A 20,646-nucleotide genomic window follows, 5' to 3' on the forward strand; every position below is an offset into this window, starting at 1 on the left:
GAAAAGACAGTTTCAGAGACCTCTGTGACAACATTAAATGCACCAGCATTCATATTATAGGGGGCCCCAGAAGAAGAACAGAAAGGGAGAGGGTCTGAGAAAATAATTGAAGACTTTATAGCCAAAAATTTCCCTGACATGGAAAGAAAACAGCCACCCAAGCTCAGGAAGTACTGAGAGTTCCTAGGAATGCTGGAGTGGGTAGCCTATTCCTTCTCCAGCAGATCTTCCCAACCCAGGAATCAAACAGGGGTCTCCTGCATTGCAGGTGGATTCTTTAACAACTGAGTTATCAAGAAAGCCCACTGAGAGTTCCAGGCAGGATAAACCCAAGGAGGAACATGCTGAGACACATATTAATCAAACTGACAAAAATGAAATACAAAGAAAAATATTAAAACTAACAAGCGAAAAGCAAATATAATATACAAAGCAATCTGCATAAGGTTATCAGCTGATTTTTCAGCAGAAACCATGCAGGCCAGAAGACAGTGGTATGATATATTTAAAGTGATGAAAGGGAAAAACCTATAACCAAGAATATTCTACCTGAAAAAAAGAACAAAACACTCTACCCAGCAAAGCTGTCATTCAGATTTGATGGAGACATCAAAAGCTTTACAGACAAGCAAAAGCTAAGATAATTCAGCACCACAAAACCAGCCTTACAACAAATGCTAAAGGAACTTCTCTAGGCAGAGTGAGAAAGAGGCCACAACTAGAAACAAGAAAATTACAAATGGGAAAACTCATTAGTCAAAGCAAACATGAAAAAATAATATTAGGAAATCATCGGTGCATAAATATGATATCAAAACCAGCAAGCATGAGAAGAGGAGAATACAAATGTAAGAAATGCACATTGCATTTGAAATTAAGAGACCAGCAAATTAAAACAACCCTGTACATATATAGACTTCTATATCAAAACATCATAGAACCTGCAAACCAAAAAACTAAAATAGATACACACACAAAAAAGAAAATGCAGCCCAAACACAACACTAAAGATAGTTATAAAACAGATAGACAAGAGAACAAAAGAAGGGAAGAAAGAAGACCAACAAAAACAAATCCAAAAAATTAAGAAAATGGCCATCAGTTCAGTTCAGTCGCTCGTCGTGTCTAACTCTTTGTGACCCCATGAATCGCAGCACGCCAGGCCTCCTTGTCAATCACCAACTCCCGGAGTTCACTCAAACTCATGTCCATCGAGTCGGTGATGCCACCCAGCCATCTCATCCTCTGTCGTCTCCTTTTCCTCCTTCCCCCAATCCCTCCCAGCATCAGAGTCTTTTCCAATGAGTCAACTTTTCGCATGAGGTGGACAAAGGACTGGAGTTTCAGGTTTAGCATCATTCCTTCCAAAGAATAGCCAGGACTGATCTTTAGGATGGACTAGCTGGATCTCCTTGCAGTCCAAGGGACTCTCAAGAGTGTTCTCCAACACCAGAGTTCAAAAGCATCAATTTTTTGGCTCTCAGCTTTCTTCACAGTCCAACTCTCACATCCATACATGACCACTGGAAAAACCATAGCCTTGACTAGATGGACCTTTGTTGGCAAAGTAATGTCTCTGTTTTTCAATATGCTGTTTAGGTTGGTCATAACTTTCCTTCCAAGGAATAAGCGTCTTTTAATTTCATGACTGCAGTCACCATCTGCAGTGATTTTGGAGTCCCCCAAAATAAAGTCTGACACTGTTTCCACTGTTTCCCATCTATTTCCCATGAAGTGATGGGACCAGATCTTCATTTTCTGAATGTTGAGCTTTAAGCCAACTTTTTCACTCTCCACTTTCACTTTCATCAAGAGGCTTTTTAGTTCCTCTTCACTTTCTGCCATAAGGGTGGTGTCATCTGCATATCTGAGCTTATTGATATTTCTCCCAGCAATCTTGATTCCAGCTTGTGCTTCTTCCAGCCCAGCGTTTCTCATGATGTACTCTGCATATAAGTTAAATAAGCAGGGTGACCATATACAGCCTTGATGTACTCCTTTTCCTATTTGGAACCAGTCTGTTGTTCCGTGTCCAGTTCTAACTGTTGCTTCCTGACCTGCATATAGGTTTCTCAAGAGGCAGGTCAGGTGGTCTGGTATGCCCATCTCTTTCAGAATTTCCCACAGTTTATTGTGATCCACACAGTCAAAGGCTTTGGCATAGTCAATAAAGCAGAAATAGATGTTTTTCTGGAACTCTCTTGCTTTTTCCATGATCCAGCAGTTGTTGGCAATTTGATCTCTGGTTCCTCTGCCTTTTCTAAAACCAGCTTGAACATCTGGAAGTTCATGGTTCATGTATTGCTGAAGCCTGGCTTGGAGAATTTTGAGCATTACTTTACTAGCGTGTGAGATGAGTGCAACTGTGCGGTAGTTTGAGCATTCTTTGGCATTGCCTTTCTTTGGGATTGGAATGCAAACTGACCTTTTCCAGTCCTGTGGCCACTGCTGAGTTTTCTAAATTTGCTGGCATATTGAGTGCAGCACTTTCAAAGCATCATCTTTCAGGATTTGAAATAGCTCAACTGGAATTCCATAGAAGCATACATATTGATAATTACCTGACATGTAAATGGGTTAAATGTTCCAATCAAAAGATGTAGACTGGCTGAATGGATCCAAAACTAAGACACAGATATATACTGTCTACAAGAGACCAACACCAGACCTAGGGACACATACAGACTGAAAATAAGGGAATAGAAAAAGATATCCCATGAAAATGGAAATCAAAAGAAAACTGGAGTAGCAATATTCATATCAAACAAAACAGACATTAAAGACTGTTACAGGAAGCAAGGAAGTACACTACATAATGATCAAGGCATCAACCCAAGAAGAAGATATAGCAATTGTGAACATATATGCACCAAACATAGGACACCCCAACATATAAGGCACATACTAACAGCCATAAAAGGGGAAATCAACAGTAACACAATAACAGTAGGGGACTTTAACACCCTACCTTCATCAATGGACAGGTCATCCAGACAGAAAATCAATAAAGAAACACAGACTTAAATGACACATTAAACTGGATGGACATAACTGATATCTATAGGGCATTCCATCTTAAAGAAGCAGAATATATTTTTTTCTCACATGCACATGGAAAATTCTCCAGGATAGATCACATCTTGGGCCACAAAACAAACCTCAGTAAGTTTAAGAAAATAAAAGTCATATCAAGCATCTTTTCCAACCAAAATACTGTGAGAGTAGAAGTAAATTACAGGGGAAAAAAACTGTAAAAAAAAAAAAAAAAAAAAAAAACTACCACAAACATGTAGAGGCTAAACAATATGTTAATGAATACCCAATGGATCATTGAAGAAATCAAAGAGGACATTAAAAAAGTACCTAGAGACAAATAACAATGAAAGCACAATGGTCCAACGCCTAAGAGATGCAGCAAAAGCAATTCTAAGAGGGAAGTTTATAACAAAACAGCCTTACATCACAAAACAAGAAAAACCTTTAATAAACAACATAACCTTACACCTAAAACAACTGGAGAAAGAAGAACAAACAAAGCTAGTAGAAGGAAAGAAATCATAAAGATTAGAGCAGAAATAAATAAAATTGAGATGAAGAAAACAATAGCAAAGATCAATGAAACTAAAAGCTGTTTTTTTGTGAAGATAAACAAAATTAATAAAACTTAGACACATTAAGACAAAAGGTAGAGAACTTAAATCAATAAAATTATAAATGAAAAAAACAGTTACAACAGACACCACAGAAATACAAAGTATCATAAAAGAATACTACAAGCAACTATATGCCAATAAAATGGACAAACTAGAAGAAATGGACAAATTCTTTGAAAGGTACAACCTTCCAAGACTGAACCAGGAAGAAATAGAAAATACGAACAGACCAATCACAAGTTTCGGGGCTTCCCTGGTAGCTCAGCTGGTAAAGAATCCACCTATAATGCAGGAGACCCCAGTTCAATTCCTGGGTTGGGAAGATCTGCTGGAGAAGGGATAGGCTACCCACTCCAGTATTCTTTGGCTTCCCTGCATCAGCTGGTAAAAACTCCGCCTGCAATGCAGGAGACCTGGGTTCAATCCCTGAGTTGGGAAGATCCCTTGGAGAAGGGAACATCTACCCACTTCAGTATTCTGGCCTGGAGAATTCCATGGACTGTATATAGTCCATGGGGTCATAAAGAGTTGGAGACAACTGAGGGACTTTCACTGTCACAATCATAAGTATTGAAATTGAAACTGATTAAAATATTTCAATGAACAAAAGTCCAGGATTAGATGGCTTCACAGGCAAATTCTATCAAACATTTAGAGGAGTTAACACCTACCCTTCTGAAACTCTTGAAAAAATTGCAGAGGAAGGAACACTCCTAAACTCATTCTATGAGGCCAACATCACCCTGATACCAAAAACAAAGATATCACACAGAAAAAGAGAATTGCAGGCCAGCATCACTGATGAACATATACACAGAATACTCAACAAAATATGAGAAGACTGAACCCAAAAACACATTAAAAGGATCATACACCATGATCAAGTTGGAGTTATCCCAGGAATGCAAGATTTTTTCCACATCTACAAATCAATCAGTATGGTATACCACATCAACATATTGAAGAATAAAAACCATATGATCATCTCAATAGATGCAGAAAATGTCAATTTATGATTTTTTAAAGAACTCTTCAGTAAGTGGGCATAGAGGGAACCTACCTCAACGTAATAAGAGCCATATACCACAAACCCACAGTAAACATCATTCTTAATGGTGAAAAACTGGAGCATTTTCTCTAAGATCAGGAACAAATCAATGATGTCCACTCTTGCCACTATCATTCAATGTAATTTTGGAAATCCTCACCGTGGCAATCAGAGAAGAAAAATAAATAAGAGGAATCCCAAAGGGAAAAGAAGTAAAACTGTCATTGTTTGCAAATGATATGATACTATACACAGAAAATCCTAAAGATGCTATTAGAAAACTACTAAAACTCTTCAATGAATTAAGTAAAGTTGCAGCATACAAAATAAACACACAGAAATCTCTTGTATTCCTATACACTAACAATGAAAAATCAGAAAGAGAAATCAAGGGGAAAAAAATCACATTTACCACTGCATCAAAAAGAATAAAATACCTGGGACTAAATCTACCTAAGGAGGCAAAAGACCTATATTCAGAAAACTATAAGATAACTGATGAAAGGAATAAAAGATGACACAAACAGATGGACAGACATACCATGTTCTTGGATTGGGAGAGTCGATATTGTGAAAATGACTATACTACCCAAAGCAATATACAGATTCAATGAAATCCCTGTCAAATAACCAAGGGCATTTTCTCAGAACTAGAACAAAAAGTTTTACAATTAGTATGGAAACAAAAGGGACCTCAAATAGTCCAAGCAATCTTGAGAAAGAAAAACAGAGCCGGAGGAATAAGGCTCCCTGACTTCAGACTGTACTACAAAGTTACAGTAATCAAAACAGTATGGTACTGGCACAAAAAGAGAAATATATATCAATGGAACAGGATAAAAAGTCTGGAGATACAGCCATGCACCTATGGTCACCTAATCTATGACAAAGGAGGCAAAAATATACAATGGAGAAGAGACAATATCGTCAATAAGTGGTACTGTAAAAACTGGAGAGCTACATGTAAAAGAATGAAATTAGATCACTGTCTAAAATCATACACAAAAATCAACTCAAAATGAATTAAAAAGCTCAATGTAAGGCTGGATACTATAAAATTCTTAGACAAAAATGTGGGCAAAACACTCTGACATAAATCACAGCAATATATCTTTTTGATCCACTTCCTAGAGTAATGAAAATAAAACCAAAGTAAACAAATGGGACCTAATCAAACTTACAAGCTTCTGGAGAGCAAAGGAAACAATAAACAAAATGAACAGATGACCCACAGAGTGGGAGAAAACATTGGCAAATGAAGTACCTGACAAGGGATTAATCTCCAAAGTATAAAAACAGCTCATGCAACTCAATATAAAAAAAGCAAACAAATCAGTCAAAAAATGGGCAGAAGATCTAAATAGACATTTCTCCTAAGAAGAAATACAGATGGCCAAAAAGCACATGAAGAGATGCTCAACATCACTAATAGAGAAATGCAAATCAAAACTACAGTGAGGTATCACTTCACACTGCTCAGAATGGCCATCAGCAAAAAGTCTAAAAACAATAAATGCTGGAGAGGGTATGGAGAGAAGGGGACCCTCCTACGCTGTTGGTGGGAATGTAAATTGATAAAACCACTATGGAGAACAGTATGAATGTTCTTTAAAAACTAAAAATACAGTTATCATATGATCCAGTAATCCCATTCCTAGGAATATATCTGGAGAAAACCATAGTCTGAAAGGATATATGCACCCCAATGTTCACTGCAGCACTATTTACAATAGCCAACACATGGAAGCAACCTAAATGTCCATTGATAGAGGAATGGATAAAGGTGTGGTACATATATACAATGGAATATTACTCAACCATTAAAAGGAATGAAATAATGTCCTTTGCAGCAACATGAATGGACCTAGAGATTGTCATACTGAGTGAAGTAAGTCAAGCAGAGAAAGATAAATATCATATGATATTGCTTATATATGGAATCTAAAAAAATGATACAATTGAACTTATTTACAAAACAGAAAACGATTCACAGACATAGAAAACAACCTTACAGTTTACAAAGCGGAAATGAGGGGAGGGATAAATTAGGATTTGGGGATTCAAATGTACATACTACTATATATAAAACAGATAACTAACCTACTGTATAGCACAGGGAACTCAACTCAAAGGAACTCTACTCAATACTCTGTAATGGGAAAAGAACCTAAAAAAGAGTGGATATAAGTATATATGTATATAACTAATTCACTTTGCTGTACACCTGAAACTAGCACACACTGTAAATAAACAGTACTCCAATATAAATTTTTAAATATGTATTTATTTATTTATTTTTGGCTGTGCTGGGTCTTTGTTGCTGCACGTGGGCTTTCTCCAGTTGGGGCAAGCGGGGGCTACACTTGGATACCCAAGTGCATGGGCTTCTCACTGAGATAGCTTCTCTTGTTGCAGAGTATGGGATCTAGGGTGCGCAGGCTCAGTAGTTGTGGCACATGGGCTTAGCTGCCCCATGGCATGTGGAATCTTCCTGGACCAGGGATTGAGCCTGTGTCCCCTGAATTGGCAGGTTCATCCCCAACTACTGAACAACCAGGGAAGTCCCATTAAAATTTTTTTAAGAATTAAAAATAAAATAATAAAGTTTATAAGTCTAGTGGGGAGGCTGGCCATTCCCAACTTGAGCCTATGAATGCCTCTGCTTGTTTCTGTCCACTTCTAATTCATATCTTATTGCATATAAGGTTTTCTAGCATCTGTGTAGTGCTTTAACATGGACAATGCATTTTCACATACTTTCTCATTGATTTATGATCCTATGAACTTGTTCTTCCTGGGAATTTCTTTACAATGATATCAGAAAGGATGGTGCAGATAATAGTGAGGGAGGGAAAAATAAGAGGAATGGAGATCCAAATATTTAACCACTGAGCTATGCCAAAATGCAGCCACTATAGTTGCTGCCCAGGAACCTAACAGCAAAGACTCATGTCTTAGATTTATGTCTGCCAAAAATCAAAGCAGATGGAACATGCATAGCTTTGTTACCCAGCTAGTTAGTGGTTGTATTTCATCCATCCTATGATATCAGTTCTTATATGAGTTTTTGTGCATATCTTTTGAATTTTGGACTATTAATCATGAAAGACAACATAGAATTATACCATACTTCTGAGATATATAGAATTTTTTAGTGTTTTACTGTGGTCATCTTTTTTTGATGTCTTTCTTATCCTTAATATTTAAAAAACTTGTATGATTCTTCATTTAAGCATGTTTTCTTAAAAGCATCACATTTCCATATATCTAACCTAGTATCTTGAAATCCTGGTAGATGTTAAAAAGTTGAATTAGTCAAGTAGCATTATGGATAACTGTGTACTCTCTGTACTAATGCTGATTCTGTCATCTGTCAGCTGACTGGAGTTGAACTGGGAAGATTTAGACTAGATAGATCTTGGCTAGGCTAACCTGGAGAACTTCTGTGGACCTGTTTACTACAACAGTCTCATTTCATTGATCCATTTCAGTTCCTAACCAAACCCGTAGTTTCTCCATCCATATCAGCTTGCTGGTCAGTTGCCTCCTTTCCAGCTAAGACCTTTTTCAGCTTCATTATAGATGTTTGACCTGATGATCAGGCTTATTACTCATCTTGCTTTATTCTCATAAACATCCTGGCACTTGTGTTTCTGAGGTTACTCTGGTCTGGAATCCAACCACCCCTAATGCTCCTTTTACAATCATTAATAACTCTTTGAGATCTTCCCTGGTGGCTCAGTGGTAAAGAATCTGCCTGCCTATACAAGAGATGCAGGTTCAATCCCTGGTCCAGGAAGACCCCCTGGAGGAGGGCATGGCAACCCACTCCAGTATTCTTGCCTAGAGAACCCCATGAACAGAGGAGCCTGGCAGGTTACAGTCTATAAGATTGCAAAGAGTCAGACATAACTTAGTGACTGCTGCTGCTGCTGCTAAGTTGCTTCAGTCATGTCCGACTCTGTGCGACCCCAGAGATGGCAACCCATCAGGCTCCACCATCCCTGGGATTCTCCAGGCAAGAACACTGGAGTGGGTTGCCATTTCCTTCTCCAAACTTAGTGACTAAACAACAATAAATTAATTCTTTGACCTCTCTACTCTCCATATGTCAACTCCTGCTCCCTCACCTGCCACATCTAAATCATTTTCCAAACTCTACAGCATACCTCTGCAATTTACTCAAATCTAAAATCTTTCCATTTTTATTTCCTCTGCCCTAATTCTAATCTTCTTGACCGTTCACCCTTGAACATTGTCTCCTAACATATTTTCTTACCTCTGATTCTCCCTCTCTCACTGGTCCTAATGTTCTAATAATAGTATTTCTCTGCTCAAAACCCTTCAGTGTTTTCTTTAAGATTTTTGGCCTCCACAGTATAGTTCTCATCTTTTCAACCATAGCTCCTTATATGTACCTGATGTTTAAAAAAAAAAAAAACACTACTATTCCCCAAATTCTCCCCCATCATTTTCTATCATTCAACATCATCTTCTAGTCAACTTTGACAGAGTATATACCATATTCTAAACACTATTTGAGCTAAGCCCTATGGAGATGAAGGGTGCATAGTCTTTTGAGGGTATCAGATATAAAGAAGTAATGTTTATAAAAGATGATAAACACGGAGAAGAGCAAAGTTCTTTGGGAACAGAGAGAAGGGAAAAAATTAATTTTGTTTGTGGTCTGGAGAATCAAGGAAAGTGTCAGGAAATTTTGAGTGGGGAATAGGAGAGGGAAATGAAACAAAAGCTGGAAAGGGAGGAGGGGAAGAATAGAGGAAGGAGAAAGAATAGGGAGAGATGTTCCAGGCACAGAGAATATCAAGCAAGATACCTGGAAGCAAAAAGTGGTCTAGAATATAAGTAAAAATATTTTGGAGTATATGGTAGAGGTGAAGAGAATGAAAGTGAGTACTGATTGAAAAGGGTATTCTCAATGGTCAGAATGGCCATCATCAAAAAATCTGCAAACAATAGACGCTGGAGAGGGTGTGGAGAAAAGGGGACCTTCTTACACTGTTGGTGGAAATGCAAACTGGTACACCATTATGGAGAACAGTGTGGATATTACTTTAAAAAACTGGGAATAGACCTGCCATATGACCCAGCAGTCCCATTGCTGGAACTATATGCTGAAGAAATCAGAATTGAAAGAGACACATGTACCCCAATGTTCATTGTGGCACTATGTACGTTAGCTAGGACATGGAAGCCAAATTCAGACTTAAATTGAAGAAAGTGGGGGAAACCACTAGACCATTCATGTATGACCTAAATCAAATCCCTTATGATTATACAGTGGAAGTGACAAATAGATTTAAGGGACTAGATCCAACAGACAGAGTGCCTGATGAACTATGGATGGAGTTTTGTAACATTGTACAGGAGACAGGGAGCAAGACCATCCCCAAGAAAAAGAAATGCAAAAAAGCAAAATGGCTGTCTGAGGAGGCCTTACAAATAGCTGTGAAAAGAAGAGAGTCGAAAAGCAAAGGAGAAAAGGAAAGATATAAGCATCTGAATGCAGAGTTCCAAAGAATAGCAAGGAGAGATAAGAAAGCCTTCCTCAGTGATCAATGCAAAGAAATAGAGGAAAACAATAGAATGGGAAAGACTAGAGATCTCTTCAAGAAAATTAGAGATACCAAGGGAACATTTCATGCAAAGATGGGCTCAATAAAGGACAGAAATGGTATGGACCTAACAGAAGCAGAAGATATTATGAAGAGGTGGCAGGAATACACAGAAGAACTGTACAAAAAAGATCTTCACGACCCAGATAATAACGAAAGTGTGATCACTCACATCACCTAGAGCCGGACATCCTGGAATGTGAAGTCAGGTGGGCCTTAGGAAGCATCAAAGCTTCAAACAAAGCTAGTGGAGGTGATAGAATTCCAGCTGAGCTATTTCAAATCCTAAAAGATGATGCTGTGAAAGTGCTGCACTCAATATGCCAGCAAATTTGGAAAACTCAGCAGTGGCCACAGGACTGGAAAAGGTCCGTTTTCATTCCAATCCCAAAGAAAGGCAATGCCAAAGAATGCTCAAACTACCACACAATTGCACTCATCTCACACGCTAGTAAAGGAATGCTCAAAATTCTCCAAGCCTGGCTTCAGCAAAACGTGAAACATGAACTTCCAAATGTTCAAGCTGGTTTTAGAAAAGGCAGAGGAACCAGAGATCAAATTGCCAACATCTGCTGGATCATGGAAAAAGCAAGAGAGTTCCAGAAAAACATCTATTTCTGCTTTATTGACTATGCCAAAACCTTTGGCTGTGTAGATCACAATAAACTATGGACAATTCTAAAAGAAACGGGAATACCAGACCACCTGACCAGCCTCTTGAGAAACCTGTATGCAGGTCAGGAAGCAACAGTTAGAACTGGACATGGAACAATGGACTGGTTCCAAATAGGAAAAAGAGTACGTCAAGGCTGTACATTGTCACCCTGCTTATTTAACTTATATGCAGAGTACATCATGAGAAACGCTGGGCTGGAAGAAGCACAAGCTGGAATCAAGATTGCCGGGAGAAATATCAGTAACCTCAGATAGGCAGATGACACCACCCTCACGGCAGAAGGTGAGGAAGCACTAAAGAGCCTCTTGATGAAAGTGAAAGAAGAGAGTGAAAAAGTTGGCTTAAAGCTCAACATTCAGAAAACTAAGATCATAGCATCTGGTCCCATCTCTTCATGGCAAATAGATGGGGAAACAGTGGCTGACTTTATTTTGGGGGGCTCCAAAATAACTGCAGATGGTGATTGCAGCCATAAAATTAAAAGACGCTTACTCCTTGGAAGGAAAGTTATGACCAAGGTAGATAGCATATTAAAAAGCAGAGACATTACTTTGCCAACAAAGGTCCGTCTAGTCAAGGCTATGGTTTTTCCAGTGGTCATGTATGGATGTGAGAGTTGGACTATAAAGAAAGCTGAGCACCGAAGAATTGATGCTTTTGAACTGTGGTGTTGGAGAAGACTCTTGAGAGTCCCTTGGACTGCAAGGAGATCCAGCCAGTCCATCCTAAAGGAGATCAGTCCTGGGTGTTCATTGGAGGGACTGATGCTGAAGCTGAAACTCCAATATTTTGGCCACCTGATGAGGAGAGCTAATTCATTTGAAAAGACCCTGATGCTGGGAAAGATTGAGGGCAGGAGGAGAAGGGGACGACAGAGGATGAGATGGTTGGATGGCATAACCGACACAATGGACATGGGTTTGGGTGGACTCTGGAAGTTTATGATGGTCAGGAAGGCCTGGCATGCTGGAGTTCATGGGGTTGCAAAGAGTCAGACACTACTGAGCGACTGAACTGAACTGAACTGAACTGAGGATATGGAAGAAACTTAGATGTACATCGTCAGATGAATGGATAAGGAAGTTGTGGTACATATACACAATGGAATATTGCTCAGCTATAAAAAGAAATGAGTTTGAGTCAGTTCTAATGAGATGGAACCTATTATACAGAGTGAAGTAAGTCAGAAAGAGAAAGACAAATATATATTAACACGTATATATGAAATTTAGAAATCTGGTGCCAATGATCCTACATGCAGGCAGCAAGGGAAACAGATATAAATAACAGACTTTTGGAATCAGTGGGAGAAGACAAGGGTGGAATGATTTTAAAGAAGAGCTTTGAAACATGTACAGTACCATATGTGAAATAGATGACCAGTGCAAGTTCGGGGCATGAAGCAGGGCATTGGTACTCTGGGAAAACCTAGAGGGATAGGGTGGGGAGGGGGGTGGGAGGGGGCTTCAGGGCGCGGGTATACATGTATACCTATGGCCAATTAATGTTGATGTATGGCAAAAAAAAAAAAAAAAAAAAACCCATCACAATCTTTTAAAGTAATTATCTTCCAATTAAAATACATTAATTAATAATTTAAAAAGAGGCTTCCAGTTCAAGATGGTGGAGTAAAAGGATGTGCACTCATCTCCTCCTGAAAGAGCACCAAAATCACAACTAGCTGTTGAACAACCACCAACAGGAGACTGCTTGAACCTACCAAAAAAAAAAAAAGATACGCCACATCCAAAGACAAAGACAAAGCTGCAGAAAGAAGGTAGGAGGGGCACAATTACAATAAAATCAAATCCCATACCCACTGGGTTGGGTCATCCACAAACTGGAGAACAATAATACCAAAAAAGTTCTCCCACTGTTGTGAAGGTTCAGAGCCCTACATCAGGCTCCCCACCCTGGAGACCCAACAAATGGACTGGGAATCCCCAGAGAATCTGACCTTGAAGGCCAGGGGAATTTGATTATAAGACTTCCACAGGACAGGGGGAAACAGAGACTCCAGTCTTGGGGGCACAAATAAATCCTTGCACACACCAAGACTCAGAGGAAAAGAACAGTGAATCCACTGAAACCAAACCAGAACTACCTGCTAGTGTTAGAGGGTCTCCTGTGGAGGCATGGGTTGGCAGGGGCTCACCACAGGGATTGGGCAGGACTCGCAGTAACTGTCTGGAAAGATCCCCTTTGGGGTAAACCTTCTTGGAGGTCACCATTGACCCAACCATAGAGCACATAGACAAGAGAAGACAACACAAGAGAAGACTCTACACATGTACATCACCAGATGGTCAATACCAAAATCAGATTGATTATATTCTTTGCAGCCAAAGATGGAGAAGCTCTATACAGTCAGCAAAAACAAGACTGGGAACTGACTGTGACTCAGATCATCAATTCCTTATTGCCAAATTCAGACTGAAATTGAAGAAAGTAGGGAAAACCACATGACCATTCAGGTATGACTTAAATCAAATCCCTTACAATTATACAGTGGAAGTGACAAACAGATTCAAGGGATTAGATCTGATAGACAGTGTGCCTAAAGAACTATGGACAGAGGTTCATGACATTGTACAGGAGGCAGTGATCAAGACCATCCCCAAGAAAAAGAAATGCCAAAAGGCAAAATGGCTGTCTGAGGAGGCCTTACAAATAGCTGTGAAAAGAAGAGAAGCTAAAGGCAAAGGAGAAAAGGAAAGATATGCCCATTTGAATGCAGAGTTCCAAAGAATAGAAAGGGGAGATAATAAGCCTTCCTCAGCAATCAATGCAAAGAAACAGAGGAAAACAACAGAATGGGAAAGACTAGAGATCTCTTCAAGAAAATTAGAGATACCAAGAGAACATTTCATGCAAAGATGGCCACAATTAAGGACAAAAATGGTACGGACCTAACAAAAGCACAAGATATTAAGAAGAAGTGGCAATAATACACAGAAGAACTATACAAAAAAGATCTTAAAGATCCAGATAACAATGATGGTGTAATCACTCAACTAGAGCCAGACATCCTGGAATGTGAAGTCAAGTGGGCCTTAGGAAACATCACTACGAACAAAGCTAGTGGAGGTGATGGAATTCCAGTTGAGCTATTTCAAATCCTAAAAGATGATGCTGTCAAAGTGCTGCACTCAATATGCCAGCAAATTTGGAAAACTCAGCAGTGGCCACAGGACTGAAAAAAGTCCATTTTCATTCCAATCCCAAAGAAAGGCAATGCCAAAGAATGCTCAAACTACCACACAATTGCACTCATCTCACATGCTAGTAAAGTAATGCTTCAAATTCTCCAAGACAGACTTCAACAGTATGTGAACTGTGAACTTCCAGATGTTCAAGCTGGATTTATAAAAGGCAGAGGAACCAGAGATAAAATTGCCAACATACATTGGATCATCAAAAAAGCACTAGAATTCCAGAAAAACATCTATTTCTGCTTTATTGACTATGCCAAAGCCTTTGATTGTGTGGATCACAACAAACTATGGAAAATTCTTAAAAAGATGGGAATACCAGACCACCTGACCTGCCTCCTGGGAAAGCTGTATGCAGGTAAAGAAGCAACTAGAACTGTACATGGAACAACATACTCGTTCCAAATCGGGAAAGGAGTAGGTCAATGCTGTATAATGTCACCCTGCTTATTTAACTTATATGCAGAGGACATCATACAAAATGTCAGGCTGGATGAAGCACAAGCTGGCATCAAGATTTCTGGGAGAAATATCAATAATCTCAAATATGCAGGTGACATCACCCTTATGGCAGAAAGTGAAGAAGAACTGAAGAGCCTCTTGATGAAAGTGAAAGAGGAGAGTGAAAATGTCGGCTTAAAACTCACCATTCAGAAAATTAAGATCATGGCATCCAGTCCCATCACTTCATGACAAATAAATGGGGAAATGATGGAAACAGTGACAAAATTTATTTTGGGGGTTCCAAAATCACTGCATATGGTGACTGCAGTCATGAAATTAAAAGACGCTTGCTCCTTGGAAAAAAGCTATGACCAACCTAGATAGCATATTAAAAAGCAGAGACATTACTTTGCCAACAAAAGTCCATCTATTCAAAACTATGGTTTTTCCAGTAGTAATGTATGGATGTGAGAGTTGGACTATAAAGAAAGCTGAGCACCAAAATATTAATGATTTTGAACTGTGGTATTGGAGAAGACTCTTGAGAGTACCTTGGACTGCAAGGAGATCCAACCAGCCCATCCTAAAGGAGATCAGTCCTGGGTGTTCATTGGAGGGACTGATGCTGAAGCTGAAACTCCAGCACTTTGGCCATCTGATGCAAAGAGCTGACTCATTGGAAAAGACCCTGTTGCTGGGAAAGATTGAAGGCAGGAGGAGAAGGGGACAACAGAGGATGAGGTGGTTGAAAGGCATCACCGATTTGATGGACATGAGTTTGAGTAAGCTCCAGGAGTTGGTGATGAACAGAGGAGCCTGGCATGCTGCAGTCCATGGGGTTACAAAGAGTTGGACATGACTGAGTGACTGAACTGAACTGAACTGAGCAGAGCCCTACCCACCAGAGCAAGACCCAGTTTTTCCCACCAGTAGTCCCTCCCATCAAGAAGCTTACACAAGCATTTTAGCTTCCTCCATCAGAGGGCAGGCAGAAGAAGCAAGAAGAACCAAAATCCAGCAGCGACTAAAACAAAGGCACATTACAGAACGTTAATCTGCATGAAAAAGCAGAAAATTATGTCCCAGAGGAAGTGACAAGATAAACCCCAGAAAAACAACTAAAGAAGTGGAGATAGGCAACCTTCCAGAAAAAGAATTCAAGATAATGATAGTGAAGATGATTCAGGATCTCAGAAAAAGAATGGAGGCAAAGATTGAGAAGATACAAGAAATGTTTACCAAAGACCTAGAAGAACTAAATAACAAACAAATAAATGAATAATACACTAGAAGGAATCCATAGCAGAATAACTGAAGCAGAAGTACGGATAAATGACCTGGAGGACAGAAATGTTGGAAATAACTGCCACAGAACAGAACATAGAAAAAAGTATGAAAAGAAATGAAGAGAGCCTAAGAGACCTCTGGGACAACATTAAACACACCAACATTCACATTATTTGGGACCCAGAAAGAGAAGAGAGAGAGAAAGGACCTGAGAAAATACTTGAAGAGGTCATAGCTGAAACTTCCCTAACATGGGAAAGGAAATAACCAACCAAGTCCAGGAAGCACAGATAGTCCCAGGCAGGATAAACCCAAGGAGGAACACACAAAGACACAATCAAATTGACAAAAATTAAAGACAGAGATAAAGTATTAAAAGCAACAAGGGGAAAATGACAATATACAAGGGAACTCCCATCAGGCTATCAGTTGATTTCTCAACAGAAACTCTACAATCCAGGAGGGGATGGCATGATATATTTAAAGTAATGAAAGGGAAGAACCTACAACCAAGAATATTCTACCCAGGAAGACTCTCCTTCAGATTTGATGGAGAAATCAAAAGCTTTCCAGACAAGCAAAAGTTAAGAGAATTCAGCACTACCCAACCAGCTTTACAACAAGTGCTAAAGGAACTTCTCTAGGCAGAAAACAAGAGAAGGAAAAGCCCTACCTACAGAAAATAAACCCAAAACAATTGTAATAGGATCATGAAAGTGAAAGTGAAAGTGTTAGTCACTCAGTCATATCTGAGTCTTTGCTACCCCAATGGACTTTAGCCTGCCCGGCTCCTCTGTCCATGGAATTCTCCAGGCAAGAATACTGGAGTGGGTTGCCATTCCCTTCTCCAGGGGAATAGGATCATACATATCGATTATTACCTTAACTGTAAATGTATTAAATGCACCAACCAAAAGACATAGATTGACTGAGCAGATGAAAACATGTGCATGTACGCACTTCCACTTACTACATTACTCTGCTTGACCCCCCAAATTGTGTGTAATTATTTTATATTGTTAGGTTAATCATGTTCCCATTATGGCTTGTAATTGTAATCATCTTTTATTTTTTGTCTGACTATTGATTGTGAAAACTGATAAATATCTTTTACTATTGTGATTATGTAAGTATTACTCACTTAATACCATTGTATCATGATTGATCAACAGAAAAATTATAGAATTCTATATCACCAAAACAAACATTTAATAGAAACATCTGTAATCACTGTTTAAAATCCAGATGCATATCAGAATTATCTTGGAATTTTTTGAAAAATACAAATGCCCAGGTATTTTTTTTTTACCAGAGCTCCAGATATGTTTCTATGGAGCAGCCATGTTTAAAAACAACTGGAGTATATGAGGATCTTTTACCTTTATCTAGTTTGTTTCATTTTTCTATTTCATAGTCAGTGCTCCCATTTCATTTAGTTTATGTTTTCCAATTTCTCCATCTCTTCTTTTTTTCTTTGATGTTCTTTCTCAAGCCTTTATCAATCATAGTAGAAAGGCTTTTGTATACATATATATATATGTATAACTTATGAATATATATGTAAACTTATGAATTTTTGCCTAAAAAATTATGACATTTTGATTCCACTTATTTGACTTAGTATAAATAGAATGCTATATTTCTAATTTTTTAAAAATAGATATGCAACAAGCAACAGAGGTTTACTATATAGCACAGGGAACCATAGTCAATGTCTTATAATAACCTATAACAGAAAATAATTTCAAAAATAATATATGTGCTTATATATAAAACTGAATCACACATAAAAAAGAATTATATTTTTTGAAATTTAGTCATGTTTATCTTTTTACCAGTTTTTCTAAATGTCCTATGGACATCTAATAACAACTTATGAAATAACAAAATTTTGAATATATTTGTGTAGTATATGATTAATATAAATTAATTAAATGTAAATCTAGTATATTTAGATTATTAATGACATCATTCAAGATGCTTCTATTCTTGTTTTTTCTGCACTTGGTAAAATAGTCTCTGAGCAATGTTAATATGTCTCACTATGATTATATGTTTTTTCTTTTCACTTATATTTCTTCTGATTTTTGCTTTTGTATCTTTGTTTCTTTGTTGTTAAGGTTTCTTTGCTGTTAATGATTTATGATGTCTATCTTCTTGGTGAATTGTACCTTTTATTATAAAAATATTCATCTTTGTTTCATTTAAAATACATTAATTTTTAAAAAAAGAACAATGGAAAAAATAAGGAAAAGGGTGTTATATGCAAGGAAAGTGTCAGGCCTATGATTCTGTTGCAGTTGTTTAGGCTGACTGGAGTAGGGAGAGACTCATGGCAACTCATGAAGTTCCTGAAGCCTAGAATGCCTTTCTCTCCTCTATTATTCCCCATTCCTACTCCGTGGAACAGCATCCTTCAAGGTCCAAATCAAATGCTGCTATTAGTGAATCCTTCACTGGTTTACCTCCTTTCTAGAAGTGGAATAATTTCTCTCTATTTTGAACTCCTATAGAAACTTTTTCCCTCTATTTCAGTGAATAAAATATATTTATTAGTATTTGTCTATGACTTGTTTTCTCCAATAAATTCTGAGCACCTTGAGAGCAAGGATCTGGTCTCAGTAAACTACCTTTTCCACTGCAGTTTCTGGTACACCACCATGACCATAAGTAGTACATAGTAAATTTGTTGAATTAATTTAAACTGGTATCCCAGAGATTAGCACTACTCATCCGAAAGGCTATATTGTCCCAGATCCATAGGCAGAAACATGAATTACTTTCTTGCCTTATTTTTTCCCAGTTGGGAAAGGCCAAGGACAGCTCCCAACACAATCATAGGCATGGGTCATCTAGACTCTGAGACCTGAGCCCTAAAGGCCTTTGGGGAAGAGCATAGCAATCTACTAGGACAAGATCTGTGAGCCTTCTTCAGACCCAACTGAGGGAAGGTCAAGTAGGAGAGGTTGCTTTTCCACTTTAACTGATCATTTTCTTGCTTCAAAATACCTGTCTCCATGCTAATGTTATATCAGTGCCATTACACTGCATGATTTACCATGATCAGCAAAGCAGCTTGTACATTATTCCAAACGTGCTAATCAATTTCAGCTCAAAATAGATTTTAATCACCCCATAAAATTTGTTATCCTAAAATGCTGATCAACAGGGAAGAGTTAAACAAGTGCAGAGATGTTTGTATTGCAGGCATAAAAAATTATAATCCTTCTCCCAAATCTTTTTTTATAAACAGCCAAGGTATAAATTAAAATGTGCGAAAATACATGGCCTTAAGTTGTGTCATTTAGAGCTGAGATCTAAAAAGTCATAGGAACGGACTAAAGGATTTTCTGCTCGGGGTTTAGCCTTCTGATTCTGTAGGGGGAAAAAAGGCCCAAATAATTGATAATCATTGTTAATATCTATGATAGTATCTCTATTAGTATCTAAGCCAGTATCTATGATACTCAGTTTGCCCTTTTGAAAAAAATTAAGGGAATAAGGGAGCTCCCTGGTGGTCTAGAGCTTAGGATTCAGTGCTTTCACTGCCATGGTCCAGATTCAATCCCTAGTGGGGAAACTGAGATCCCAGAAGCTGCGTGGCATGGCCCAGAAAAAGAAAACAAATAAGAACCTAGTAGAGCCAAAATTACAAGGTGATTATAAGTACAAAATGAGAGAACTTCTGTAACTGTATCCAGCCTAGCACCTAGTGCTCCCTTCCTCTCCCCTTCCCAACTTATCAAACTCCCATACCAGTCTCCACCTCTGCTTTTGCCAAAGCATATTATCTCTATTCTCAACACTTTTTTTTGCATTTAATTCAGAGCAATGAATCCTGGGTGCTTGGTCAGATTTTTTCTGAGGAGAAATTTATGTTCTCAGGAGAACAACATCCCAGAATAAAGTTACAGTGGCACTTATATGTTCCATGATTCTTGTTGGAGTATACTTGTTCCAGTATTCTTGTTGTATCTGACAAGATTAGATAATTCTTGATAATTAAGTGCATTGCTCCTGTATATATTTCATGATACATTAATTTTTGCTAGTAATATTTGTCTGAAGCAGCTGTTCTTTATTTCATTACTTGAAAGGGGATATAAGTATAGGTCAGTAATCTGTGGAAACATTTTTGTAGCCTTGTTTTGGCTAGGGGTTGGAAGTGGTTAAATGTGTTACTATCTGAAAGAAGATGTAAGTTTGCCTGCTTCCTCAGACTTCTGTTTTAATAGTATGGTAGCCAAGAGGGGATAGAAGGGTCTAGAATGTATGAATGAAGTGTGAATTTCCAAACTGACTTATATGGTATGTATAAGCTATGAAACAAAACAATAGTGCCTATGAAGCCAGTCTGGAAACAGGTAAATTCCAGTAAAGCTTTTAAGACCTCTCTAGCTGAAATAACCTTAAAACAGAGAAAAAATTTAGTGACTGATATTATTATGTATTTGAAATGTGCAGGTTGGACAGCATTTGGACTTGGAATGAAACAATAAGAGGTCCCATTCATGGATAACCAACAAGATAAGGCTATTGTTGCCTCAACCAACGGAGAAAACACTATGATTAATGGGGTCAAGGAAAATGGTAAGGGAATTTAATTATAGTATGCATTAGCTCTCCCAATAGTACTTTGTTATTGCTATAGATTTTCAGTATCCACAGAGCAGGGGCAAGTTAAGTCTAG

The 20,646-nt window shown here is 38.3% G+C and overlaps 1 protein-coding gene across 1 annotated transcript in view; it reads left to right on the plus strand.

Moving 5' to 3' along the window:
* NEXMIF (neurite extension and migration factor) overlaps nt 1-20,646 on the plus strand; it is a 215,800-nt gene that overhangs the window by 183,892 nt on the left and 11,262 nt on the right. The window contains exon 2 of the mRNA XM_059883729.1: nt 20,421-20,546. Coding sequence (XP_059739712.1) covers nt 20,468-20,546 — 79 coding nt within the window. The 5' untranslated portion in view covers nt 20,421-20,467. The remainder of the gene's footprint in view (nt 1-20,420; nt 20,547-20,646) is intronic.

This window comes from Bos taurus, chromosome X (genome assembly GCF_002263795.3).
Source record: "Bos taurus isolate L1 Dominette 01449 registration number 42190680 breed Hereford chromosome X, ARS-UCD2.0, whole genome shotgun sequence".
NCBI lineage: Eukaryota > Metazoa > Chordata > Mammalia > Artiodactyla > Bovidae > Bos > Bos taurus.